Source organism: Triticum dicoccoides, chromosome 3A (assembly GCF_002162155.2).
Source record: "Triticum dicoccoides isolate Atlit2015 ecotype Zavitan chromosome 3A, WEW_v2.0, whole genome shotgun sequence".
Taxonomy (NCBI): Eukaryota; Viridiplantae; Streptophyta; class Magnoliopsida; order Poales; family Poaceae; genus Triticum; species Triticum dicoccoides.
In genome coordinates, this window is record NC_041384.1 from 614,895,054 (window position 1) to 614,908,611 (window position 13,558).

Genomic DNA, 13,558 nt, shown 5'->3' on the forward strand with positions numbered 1-13,558 from the left:
TAGCATACATTTTTATCTAGTCTTACACGTAAATAAAGATACATTCAAGAAGCAGAGTAGAGTGCACTTTTGTTTTGGTTCTAGTTCTACATATACAAGATGACGTTATAATAATGACAAACACTAAATTAGCTAAAATGGTTCGCCTATAGTATGTGTCCTAACATTAACCGAATGGTACACATAAGGTCCCAATATGTATCTAAGGTGTATCATATGCATCAAATATAAGACGTGATTCTTCAAATAATCTATGTTTTTGTAAACTGTAAGGGTTAAATATAGATTTACATGTAGTGAACTACCATTTAATATGTTTTCGTGAGAGAAATCACTTGCCTTGGTTTACGATAAGGGTGCCTTCTGTCTTTATTCCTTATAAATTGGCCTTAAGGTCTATCGACCTCGTCTGATATAACAAACCGAAAGTCCTACAATATAAGACCTCCCTTGGATCTTAAGATGGGCTTATACAATAATGGGGCAACCACCTATTCAATAGAGGAACTCACCTATGAGTGAAAAGATGCCGCTACAATACATATAGTGTATTATATTCTCTTCTGGCTTGGCCATAGCACAAATGCCCAGTCTTTGCAAAATTGGCTTAAAAACCTTCTCACAATGTTTGTGGCCAAACCTTAGGGATTGTTTTTTTTTTTTGCTTGAGACCCAATTTTTCACATATTGGGGACACCCTAAGAGTCCTATCTATAATAATATAGGATATAATTATCTCTTTCACATTATTTGCCTTGTTCTGGAGTGGCTTCTTATGCTACTATACTTGTTTCTAAGGATGGGGGGTGCATGGATCCCTCAATTGTTATGGCGTACATGGCACTTGCGCAATGAGACATGGCGCATGGGAAAGGAGATGCTTCACAATAACTACTGGTCGTCACCCCGAAATCTTAAAGTTGGTGCAATAGTAGATATCAAATGGAAAATTCCACACAAAAAATATATCAAAAGGAAAAAAGATTAGTGCTGAAGAGGCATGTGGTGGTCATGTTTGTACAATTGAGATAGAGTATGGGAATGCCCGCCGGACAGCTAGGCAAAGCTTAATATTAACCATATTGATTTTGGTCGGTGCTTTATATATAGAGCGGGGCGAAAGCCTATTTTGAGAGAGTTTTGTCTAGGAAACATGCAAAGCTTAGGCATGCTTGTTTGGAATTGGCAAGGTGATGTTCTCTCCTATCCTATTGGCGCTTCATTTGCCAATGCTCATGTGTGCAGGAGATAGAGATCCTAGCATGTGCTAAAGGAATTTCCCTGGTGACATATTGAGTGTGGATGCCTGTTGTTGTGGAATCCGACCGCGCCAGTGACTAGACAATTCTTTGAGATCACCATCGAGAGGCACGGTATTCGATTTCCTTGTTACCAGATTTTCGAATCCACGAGGCTAAACGCGAGTGTAACTTAGTTGCTCGCGAGCTTGCCCACTTTGCGTGTGGGAATGTGAACTCGACAGTGGCATTTGGATGCACTTGCATGTATCATAGATCAACTTAAACTGCGATGTAATGATGTTATGACATACGAATAAAATTCTATTTACCAAAAAAAATTAGGGTTGGACATCAACATTTTGTGGGCGAATATCACGTGAAACCACACATTAGGTTCTACCATGCTACCATCTCATGGTAGCACTTCTAAAAGGTTTTGAAAATCTCTGATTTTCTTTGTGCGAATGTTGACATGATATATGTCTACAATCAAAGAGAATTTCGAATCCATATTTGATATAACAGAGAGAAACAAAAAAAGACAAAGTTGTAGACACTATTCACATTTGGATCCCAACATTTAATTAGGTGTTGTGTTTAAGATACAACTGACGTCTATGTTCTGCGGTTTGGGTAAACCACACGATGATAAGACTTGTTTTCTGGAGGCAATATAAAATGGTCATGATTAAGTCAAATCACGCAGAATACATAGGGAGGTGACGGCTACTCTTGAGCATTTGAAATCGTCACGTAATAAGAAGAAATCTTTCTCGGCATCAATCCATTGCCCCCTCATTCTTTGAGAGCCTGCTACGGAGGGTTGACCTTGGAGCTACGCTGTTTGTATTTAGTGTAAATTTCCTTGTGAAGTAGTCTGGAACACAAATTGCAGCCGCTATCAACAAAATGACGGGTACTTCCGCGATTAAGCTACGTCCGACCAGGTGCAAGCCACGGTTATTATATGTCGTCGTCGCAGTCGGATTACATCGTTAACGCGAGCTCACACGCCAAGAGGATCATTGGATCGATGATCGTCGGTTGCAAGACTTGTTCCATTGCCGATTAGTTCCGCAAACGATAAGTACGTACGTACGTGTAGATAACAAGTGGCTATATCTCTATATATAGAAGGACGACCAAGCTTACAGTTTTGTAGTTTGCTAACTGATCTTGCTTGCTGCTCAGGAGTTGGGGTGATGGAGGGAGCAGCCATGCTCGTGCCGCTCTTGCTGGCTCTCTGCGCGGCCATGGCGAGCGCCGCAGTCGTGGAGCACAACTTCACTGTAAATTTCCTGCACCCTTTCTTGATATCATTATCATCTGCAGTTTTCAAGCCTTAGTTCAACCGCATATTTAGTTGTGTAGTAAGTCGTTCCACTAGTAGCATATTCATGTGCCCAACCATGGCGATGTTCCATCTTTGTAACTTGTGTGTGTACCGATGCATGTATGGCAACACGTAGGTGGGCGGCATGAACATCTCCCAGCTCTGCATGGACAGCGTGATCTACACGGCCAACGAGCAGATGCCCGGGCCGACCATCGAGGCCACCGAGGGCGACACGGTGGTCGTCCACGTCGTGAATGATTCGCCGTACCCATTATCACTCCACTGGTAACGATTCACTAGCACATGGTTTTACATTCGTTTAAGCGATAAGTAATATGAATCGAAGGGAGCACTTCTTTACGTTTCACGATGTACGTCGAACTTACGGGTGGCCATCATCGTTGCAAAGGCACGGCATATTTCAGCTGCTGAGCGGGTGGGCCGACGGGGCTCACATGATCACGGAGTGCCCCATCCAGCCCGCCGGCAACTTCACGTACCGCTTCAACATCACCGGGCAGGAGGGCACCCTGTGGTGGCACGCCCACTCCTCGCTCCTCCGCGCCACCGTCTACGGCGCGCTCATCATAAAGCCCAGGAATGGCACCGACGGCTACCCTTACGCAGCACCATACGGCGAAATTCCAATCATACTAGGTATACATACATACGCGTGTTAACGTACACTGCAAACATACATGTTGCAAGTCTTCACATGCAATTCTTTCTTTGGCAGGCGAGTGGTGGAACAAAAACGTGGACGACGTGGAGAAAGACGCGCACCTGACCGGCCTAGGGCCGGAGGTGTCGGACGCGCTCACCATCAACGGCAAGCCGGGAGACCAGACCCCCTGCAGAGGTACGTACAACCCAATTTACAAGTGAAAATGCTTCCATAATCGCGTCGAATCACAGCAATATATGCGACTGAAAATTTGCCTTTGTGTATATTTTGAACAAAACTAGGTGCTGGTATCTTCGAAGTGGAGGTGGAGTACAACCAGACGTACCTCCTCCGCATCATCAACGCCGCAGTCAATGTCGAGCTCTTCTTCAAGGTGGCCGGCCACAACTTCACCGTGGTCGCCATCGACGCGAGCTACACCGAGCCGTACGCCACCGACGTCATCGTCATCGCGCCGGGCCAGACGGTGGACGCGCTCATGGCCACCTCGGCGGCGCCGGGCGGCCGGTACTACATGGCGGCCAACGTGCTCGAGAGCAAGACCGTCCAGATCCGGTTCAACAACGGCACCGTCACCGGCATCGTGACGTACACGGGAGCGGCCAACGGCACGGCCCCCTCCATGCCGGCCATGCCCGCCCCCACCGACGTGGTCACCGCCGGCAGGTTCTACTGGTCTCTGAGGGGCCTCGTCCGGCCGGTCGACCCGCCGTTGCCAACGACGGTGGACCACAGCATGCTGGTGGAGTTCGGGGTGGACCAGGCGCCGTGCGCGCCGGACCAGACGAGGTGCGGGGGGTTCGCGCTGGTTGCGTTCATGAACAGGAACTCGTTCCAGTTCCCGAGGAACGCGTCGCTCCTGCAGGCGTCCTTCGACGGCGTCCCGGGCGTGTACACGGAGGACTTCCCGAGCTCCCCGCCGCCGCTGCCGGGGATCCGGAAGGCCACGTCGGTGAAGAGGCTCAACTACAGCGACGTGGTGGAGGTGGTGCTGCAGAGTGCAGCGTACAGCAGCGCCCTCGGCACGGAGAACCACCCGATCCACCTGCACGGCTTCAACTTCTTCGTGCTCGCGCAGGGGCTGGGGCGCTTCGACCCCAACGCCACGTTCAACCTCGTGAACCCGCGCGTGCGCAACACCGTCATCGTGCCCGGCGGCGGGTGGACCGTCATACGGTTCGTGGCCAACAATCCAGGTGAGTTTATGTGAAATTAGTTGTCTGTTTCATATGCTTTGATGCTAGCCTCGGACTGTGTATGTTAAGTTGTTAACCTATCGCCATGGCTGTAGGTATGTGGTTCATGCACTGTCACTTGGACGCGCACCTGCCGTTGGGGCTGGCAATGGTGTTCGAGGTGCTCAATGGTGCGGCCCCGAATATCCTTCCTCCGCCTCCCGAGGACTTTCCCAAGTGCTACTGAAGCAACATCTACACAATGCTTGACAAGTTCGTCGACAGAGAAGTGAGATATTGTATGGGACACCTGACGTGCCCATATGTACCACAAGTATAATGTACTACCAGACACGGATTTATTTCATTATCTTCTTTGCGTTCATGTTTGATTTGATACTTGTTTCCAAGGTGGCTTAGTCAATTGTTCTAAGCTTTCGGTTCTGAATAAAGCTACAAAATTATGTCTACTGCGTAGTCACCACCCAAGTTTTTCCTCTTCTTTAAAAATAGCAAATGCTATCTATTGTTCGAAGAAATTTAGAACAAGCCTTTCAGAAAATGGAGAAGGGGGGAGGACAAGAACGGATCTTATACCCTTTCCAGCCTCACAAAGGCTTTCGCCCGTCCAAAGAAGACCTCCACCTCAACGCCTGATAGACGCGAGAGCTACGTCTCGCATTCAGCGAGATGTATGGATCTCTTGTTGAAGCCTCTGGAGTAATCGGGGCAGTCTCGCATTCAGCGAGAGATCTCTAGAGTAATCGGGGTAGTCTCGCATTCAGTGAGAGATCTCTAGAGTAATCGGGGTAGTCTCACATTTAGTGAGAGATCTCTAGAGTAATCGGGTCAGCCCATTAGCGTTTTTTTTTTAAAATTGAGTAAAAGGGAGCGCGTGGGGGGCGGTCGTGTTGGGGAACGTTGCAGAAAACAAAAAATTTCCTACGGTTTCACCAAGATCCATCTAGGAGTTCATCTAGCAACGAGTGATCGGATTGCATCTACATACCTTTGCAGATCACGCGCGGAAGCGTTCAAAGAACGGGGATGAGGAAGGCGTACTCGACGTGATCCAAATCACCGGAGATCCTAGCGTCGAACGGACGGCACCTCCGCGTTCAACACATGTACGGTCAGCGTAACGTCTCCTTCTTCTTGATCCAGCAAGGGGAAAGGAGAGGTTGAGGAAGATGGCTCCAACAGCAGCACGACGGCGTGGTGGTGGTGGAGCTGCAGTACTCCGGCAGGGCTTCGCCAAGCACTATGAAGGAGGAGGATGTGTTGGAGAGGGAGAGGGAGGCACCAAAGGCGTGGATTGAGAGGCCCTCCTTCCCCCACTATATATAGGGAGCCTAGGGGGGGCGCCGGCCGTAGGAGATCCAATCTCCTAGGGGGGCGGCGGCCAAGGGAGGAGTCCCTCCTCCCCAAGGCACCTCGGAGGTGCCTTCCCCCTTTGGGACTCTTCCCTTCCTTAACCCTAGGCGCATGGGCCTCTTGGGGCTGGTGCCCTTGCCCATGCAGGCCAAGGCGCACACCCCTACAGCCCATGTGGCCCCCCGGGATAGGTGGCCCCACCCGGTGGACTCCCGGGACCCTTCCGGTGGTCCCGGTACAATACCGGTGACCCCGAAACTTGTCCCGATGGCCGAAATAGCACTTCATATATATAAGTCTTTACCTCCGGACCATTCCGAAACTCCTCGTGACGTCCGGGATCTCATCCGGGACTTCGAACAACATTCGGGTTACTGCATATAAATATCCCTACAACCCTAGCGTCACCGAACCCTACGGGTTCAGGAGACATGTAGACATGACCGAGATCGCTCTCCGGTCAATAACCAACAGCGGGGTCTGGATACCCATGTTGGCTCCCACATGCTCCTCGATGATCTCATCGGATGAACCACGATGTCGAGAATTCAAGCAACCCCGTATACAATTCCCTTTGTCAATCGGTATGTTACTTGCCCGAGATCCGATCGTCGGTATCCCAATACCTCGTTCAATCTCGTTACCGGCAAGTCACTTTACTCGTACCGTAATGCATGATCCCGTGACCAGACACTTGGTCACTTTGAGCTCATTATGATGATGCATTACCGAGTGGGCCCAGTGATACCTCTCTGTCATACGAAGTGACAAATCCCAGTCTTGATCCGTGTCAACCCAACAGACACTTTCGGAGATACCCGTAGTATACCTTTATAGTCACCCAGTTACGTTGTGACGTTTGGTACACCCAAAGCACTCCTACGGTATCCGGGAGTTACACGATCTCATGGTCTAAGGAAAGGATACTTGACATTGGAAAACTCTAGCAAACGAACTATACGATCTTATGCTATGTTTAGGATTGGGTCTTGTCCATCACATCATTCTCCTAATGATGTGATCTCGTTATCAATGACATCCAATGTCCATAGTCAGGAAACCATGACTATCTGTTGATCAACGAGCTAGTCAACTAGAGGCTTACTAGGGACATGTTGGTGTCTATTATTCACACATGTATTACGATTTCCGGATAACACAATTATAGCATGAATAAAGGACAATTATCATGAACAAGGAAATATAATAATAATGCTTTTATTATTGCCTCTAGGGCATATTTCCAACAGTCTCCCACTTGCACTAGAGTCAATAATCTAGTTACATTGTGATGAATCAAACACCCATGAAATTCTGGTGTTGATCATGTTTTTCTCTAGGGAGAGGTTTAGTCAACGGATCTGCTATATTCAGGTCTGTATGTACTTTACAAATATCTATGTCCCCATCTTGAACATTTTCACGAATGGAGTTGAAGCGACGCTTGATGTGCCTTGTCTTCTTGTGAAACCTGGGCTCCTTGGCAAGTGCAATAGCTCCAGTGTTGTCACAGAAGAGCTTGATCGGCCCCGACGCATTGGGTATGACTCCTAGGTCGGTGATGAACTCCTTCACCCAAATTGCTTCATGCGCTGCCTCCGAGGCTGCCATGTACTCCGCTTCACATGTAGATCCCGCCACGACGCTCTGCTTGCAACTGCACCAGCTTACTGCCCCACCATTCAAAATATACACGTATCCGGTTTGTGACTTAGAGTCATCCAGATCTGTGTCGAAGCTAACGTCAACGTAACCCTTTACGACGAGCTCTTCGTCACCTGCATAGACGAGAAACATTTCCTTAGTCCTTTTCAGGTACTTCAGGATATTCTTGACCGCTGTCCAGTGTTCCTTGCCGGGATTATTTTGGTACCTTCCTACCAAACTTACGGCAAGGTTTACATCAGGTCTGGTACACAGCATGGCATACATAATAGAACCTATGGCTGAGGCATAGGGGATGACACTCATCTCTTCTATATCTTCTGCCGTGGTCGGACATTGAGCTGAGCTCAATTTCACACCTTGCAACACAGGCAAGAACCCCTTCTTAGACTGATCCATATTGAACTTCTTCAATATCTTATCAAGGTATGTGCTTTGTGAAAGACCTATGAGGCGTCTTGATCTATCTCTATAGATCTTGATGCCTAATATATATGCAGCTTCTCCAAGGTCCTTCATTGAAAAACTCTTATTCAAGTAGGCCTTAATGCTGTCCAAGAGTTCTATATCATTTCCCATCAAAAGTATGTCATCTACATATAATATGAGAAATGCTACAGAGCTCCCACTCACTTTCTTGTAAACACATGCTTCTCCATAAGTCTGCGTAAACCCAAACGCTTTGATCATCTCATCAAAGCGAATATTCTAACTCCGAGATGCTTGCACCAGCCCATAAATCGAGCGTCGGAGCTTGCACACCTTGTCAGCATTCTTAGGATCGACAAAACCTTCCGGCTGCATCATATACAATTCTTCCTTAAGGAAACCATTAAGGAATGCCGTTTTGACGTCCATTTGCCATATTTCATAATCATAGAATGCGGCAATTGCTAACATGATTCGGACGGACTTTAACTTCGCTACTGGTGAGAAAGTCTCATCGTAGTCAATCCCTTGAACTTGTCGATAACCCTTAGCGACAAGCCGAGCTTTATAGATGGTCACATTACCATCCGCGTCTGTCTTCTTCTTAAAGATCCATTTATTTTCTATGGCTCGCCGCTCAACAGGCAAGTCAGTCAAAGTCCATACTTCGTTTTCATACATGGATCCTATCTTGGGTTTCATGGCTTCTAGCCATTTGTCAGAATCCGGGCCCGCCATCGCTTCTTCATAGTTCGAAGGTTCACCGTTGTCTAACAACATGATTTCCAAGACAGGGTTGCCGTACCACTCTGGTGCGGAACGTGTCCTTGTGGACTTACAAAGTTCAGTAGCAACTTGATCTGAAGTTTCATGATCATCATCATTAACTTCATCTTTAGTCAGTGCAGGCACCTCAGGAACATTTTCTTGAGTTGCGCCATTTTCCGGTTCAAGAGGTAATACTTCATCAAGTTCTACTTTCCTCCCACTTAATTCTTTCGAGAGAAACTCCTTCTCTAGAAAGGATCCATTCTTGGCAACAAAGATCTTGCCTTCGGATCTGAGGTAGAAGGTATACCCAATAGTTTCTTTAGGGTATCCTATGAAGACACATTTTTCCGATTTGGGTTCGAGCTTTTCAGGTTGAAGTTTCTTGACATAAGCATCGCATCCCCAAACTTTTAGAAACGACAGCTTAGGTTTCTTCCCAAACCATAATTCATACGGTGTCGTCTCAACGGATTTCGACGGAGCCCTATTTAAAGTGAATGCGGCAGTCTCTAAAGCATACCCCCAAAAAGATAGTGGTAAATCGGCAAGAGACATCATAGATCGCACCATATCTAATAGAGTGCGATTACGACGTTCGAACACACCATTACGCTGAGGTGTTCTAGGCGACATCAGTTGTGAAACTATTCCACATTTTCTTAAGTGTGTGCCAAACTCATGACTCAAGTATTCTCCTCCACGATCTGATCGCAGGAACTTGATTTTCCTGTCACGTTGATTCTCAACCTCACTCTGAAATTCCTTGAATTTTTCAAAGGTCTCAGACTTGTGTTTCATTAAGTAGACATACCCATATCTACTCAAGTCATCAGTGAGGGTGAGAACATAATGATAGCCACCGCGAGCCTCAACACTCATTGGACCGCACACATTAGTATGTATGATTTCCAATAAGTTGGTTGCTCGCTCCATTGTTCCTGAGAACGGAGTCTTGGTCATTTTACCCATGAGCCACGTGTCAAATGATTTGTAATCAAGAGACTCTAAAAGTCCATCAGCATGGTGCTTCTTCATGCGTTTGACACCTATGTGACCAAGGCGGCAGTGCCACAAGTATGTGGGACTATCATTATCAATCTTACATCTTTTGGTACTCACACTATGAACATGTGTAGCATTACACTCGAGATTCATTAAGAATAAACCATTCACCATCGGAGCATGACCATAAAACATATCTCTCATATAAATAGAACAACCATTATTCTCGGATTTAAATGAGTAGCCATCTCGAATTAAACGAGATCCTGATACAATGTTCATGCTCAAAGCTGGCACTAAATAACAATTATTAAGGTTTAAAACTAATCCCGAAGGTAAATGTAGAGGTAGCGTGCCGACGGCGATCACATCGACCTTGGAACCATTCCCGACGCGCATCGTCACCTCGTCCTTCGCCAGTCTCCGCTTATTCCGCAGCTCCTGCTTTGAGTTACAAATGTGAGCAACTGCACCGGTATCAAATACCCAGGAGCTACTACGAGTACTGGTAAGGTACACATCAATTACATGTATATCACATATACCTTTCGTTTTGCCGGCCTTCTTGTCCGCTAAGTATTTGGGGCAGTTCCGCTTCTAGTGTCCACTTTCCTTGCAATAAAAGCACTCAGTCTCGGGCTTGGGTTCATTCTTTGGCTTCTTCCCGGCAGCTTGCTTGCCGGACGCGGCAACTCCCTTGTCGTCCTTCTTGAAGGCTTTCTTACCCTTGCCCTTCTTGAACTTAGTGGTTTTATTCACCATCAACACTTGATGTTCCTTCTTGACTTCTACCTCTGCTGATTTCAGCATTAAAAATACTTCAGGAATAGTCTTTTCCATCCCCTGCATATTGAAGTTCATCACAAAGCTCTTGTAGCTCGGTGGAAGCGACTGAAGGATCCTGTCAATGACCGCGTCATTCGGGAGATTAACTCCCAGCTGAGTCAAGCGGTTATGCAACCCAGACATAGTGAGTACGTGCTCACTGACAGAACTGTTTTCCTCCATCTTACAGCTGAAGAACTTGTCAGAGACTTGATATCTCTCGACCCGGGCATGAGCTTGAAAAACCATTTTCAGCTCTTCGAACATCTCATATGCTCCGTGTCTCTCAAAACGTTTTTGGAGCCCCGGCTCTAAGCTGTAAAGCATGCCGCACTGAACGAGGGAGTAGTCATCGGTACGTGCCTGCCAAGCGTTCATAACGTCTTGTTCTGCAGGGAGAACAGGTGCGTCACCTAGCGGTGCTTGTAGGACATAATCTTTCTTGGCAGCTATGAGGATGATCCTCAGGTTCCGGACCCAGTCCGTGTAGTTGCTGCCATCGTCTTTCAGCTTGGTTTTCTCTAGGAACGCGTTGAAGTTGAGGACTACGTTGGCCATTTGATCTACAAGACATATTGTAAAAAAATTAGACTAAGTTCATGATAATTAAGTTCATCTAATCAAATTATTCAATGAACTCCCACTTAGATAGACATCCCTCCTGTAATCTAAGTATAACATGATCCGAGTTAACTAGGCCGTGTCTGATCATCACGTGAGACGGACTAGTCAACATCGGTGAACATCTTCATGTTGATCGTATCTTCTATACGACTCATGCTCGACCTTTCGGTCTTCTGTGTTCCGAGGCCATGTCTGTACATGCTAGGCTCGTCAAGTCAACCTAAGTGTTTGCATGTGTAAATCTGTCTTACACCCGTTGTATGTGAACGTTGGAATCTATCACACCCGATCATCACGTGGTGCTTCGAAACAACGAACTGTCGCAACGGTGCACAGTTAGGGGGGACACTTTCTTGAAATTATTATGAGGGATCATCTTATTTACTACCGTCGTTCTAAGCAAACAAGATGCAAAAACATGATAAACATCACATGCAATCAAATAATAATAGTGACATGATATGGCCAATATCACATAGCTCCTTTGATCTCCATCTTGGGGCTCCATGATCATCTTGTCACCGGCATGACACTATGATCTCCATCATCATGATCTCCATCATCATGTCTCCATGAAGTTGCTCGCCAACTATTACTTCTACTACTACGGCTAACGCGTTTAGCAATAATGTAAAGTAATTTACATGGCGTTTCTCAATGACACGCAGGTCATACAAAAAGTAAAGACAACTCCTATGGCTCCTGCCGGTTGTCATACTCATCGACATGCAAGTCGTGATTCCTATTACAATAGCATGAACATCTCATACGTCACATATATATCATTCATCATTCATCACAACTTTGGCCATATCATATCACAAAGCACTTGCTGCAAAAACAAGTTAGACGTCCTCTAATTGTTGTTGCAAGTTTTACGTGGCTTAAATAGGGTTCTAGCAAGAACGTTTTCTTACCTACGTGAAAGCCACAACGTGATTTGTCAACTTCTATTTACCATTCATAAGGACCCTTTTCATTGAATCCGCTCCAACTAAAGTGGGAGAGACACACACCCGCCAGCCACCTTATGCAACTTGTGCATGTTAGTCGGTGGAACCGGTCTCACGTAAGCGTACGTGTAAGGTTGGTCCGGGCCGCTTCATCCCACAATACCGTTGAAGCAAGAGCAAGATAAGACTAGTAGCGGCAAGAAAGTTGACAACATCAACGCCCACAACAAATTGTGTTCTACTCATGCAAGAGAACTACGCATAGACCTAGCTCATGATGCCACTGTTGGGGAACGTTGTAGAAAACAAAAAATTTCCTACGGTTTCACCAAGATCCATCTGGGAGTTCATCTAGCAACGAGTGATCGGATTGCATCTACATACCTTTGCAGATCACGCGCGGAAGCGTTCAAAGAACGGGGATGAGGAAGGCGTACTCGACGTGATCCAAATCACCGGAGATCCTAGCGCCGAACGGACGGCACCTCGCGTTCAACACACGTACGGTCAGCGTAACGTCTCCTTCTTCTTGATCCAGCAAGGGGAAAGGAGAGGTTGAGGAAGATGGCTCCAACAGCAGCACGACGGCGTGGTGGTGGTGGAGCTGCAGTACTCCGGCAGGGCTTCGCCAAGCACTATGGAGGAGGAGGATGTGTTGGAGAGGGAGAGGGAGGCACCAAAGGCGTGGATTGAGAGGCCCTCCTTCCCCCACTATATATAGGGAGCCTAGGGGGGGCGCCTGTTGGGTTTCATAGTAATTTCAAAAAATTTCCTACGCGCACACAGGATCATGTGATGCATAGCAACGAGAGGAGAGTGTTGTCTACGTACCCAACGCAGACCGACTGCGGAAGCAATGACACGACGTAGAGGAAGTAGTCGTACGTCTTCACGATCCAACCGATCAAGCACCGAAACTACGGCACCTCCGAGTTCGAGCACACGTTCAGCTCGATGACGATCCCCGGACTCCGATCCAGCAAAGTGTCGGGGAAGAGTTTCGTCAGCACGACGGCGTGGTGACGATCTTGATGAACTACAGCAGCAGGGCTTCGCCTAAACTCCGCTACAGTATTATCGAGGAATATGGTGGCAGGGGGCACCGCACACGGCTAAGGAATCGATCACGTGGATCAACTTGTGTCAACTTGTGTGTTTAGAGGTGCCCCTGCCTCCGTATATAAAGGCGGAGAGGAGGGGAGGCTGGCCGGCCAAAGAGGGAGGCGCAGGAGAGTCCTACTCCCTCTGGGAGTAGGATTCCTCCCCCCAATCCTAGTCCAACTAGGATTCCTCGGAGGGGAAGGGAGAGAGGGGGGCCGGCCACCTTCTCCTAGTCCTAATAGGACTAGGGGAGGGGAAAGAGGCGCAGCCACCTTGGGCTGCCCCTTTCTCCTTTCCACTAAGGCCCATGATGGCCCATATGGCTCCCGGGGGGCTCCGGTAACCTCCCGGTAACCCGGTAAAATCCCGATTTCACC

The 13,558-nt window shown here is 47.4% G+C and overlaps 1 protein-coding gene across 1 annotated transcript; it reads left to right on the forward strand.

Moving 5' to 3' along the window:
- Positions 1-2,420: 2,420 nt before the first annotated feature.
- Positions 2,421-4,905, forward strand: LOC119269599 (laccase-8-like). The gene is made up of 6 exons (XM_037551463.1): positions 2,421-2,530; positions 2,711-2,862; positions 2,987-3,234; positions 3,314-3,436; positions 3,544-4,458; positions 4,554-4,905. The coding sequence occupies exons 1-6, from the start codon at positions 2,444-2,446 to the stop codon at positions 4,682-4,684; spliced, it is 1,656 nt and encodes a 551-aa protein (XP_037407360.1). The 5' UTR covers positions 2,421-2,443; the 3' UTR covers positions 4,685-4,905.
- The last annotated feature ends 8,653 nt before the right edge of the window (positions 4,906-13,558 follow it).

Coding starts and splice junctions, on each gene's coding strand:
- LOC119269599 (XM_037551463.1), top strand. CDS start 2,444: ATGGAGGGAGCAGCCATGCTCGTGCCGCTCTTGCTGGCTCTCTGCGCG. Junction 2,531..2,710: donor TCGTGGAGCACAACTTCACT/GTAAATTTCCTG, acceptor GGCAACACGTAG/GTGGGCGGCATGAACATCTC. Junction 2,863..2,986: donor TACCCATTATCACTCCACTG/GTAACGATTCAC, acceptor ATCGTTGCAAAG/GCACGGCATATTTCAGCTGC.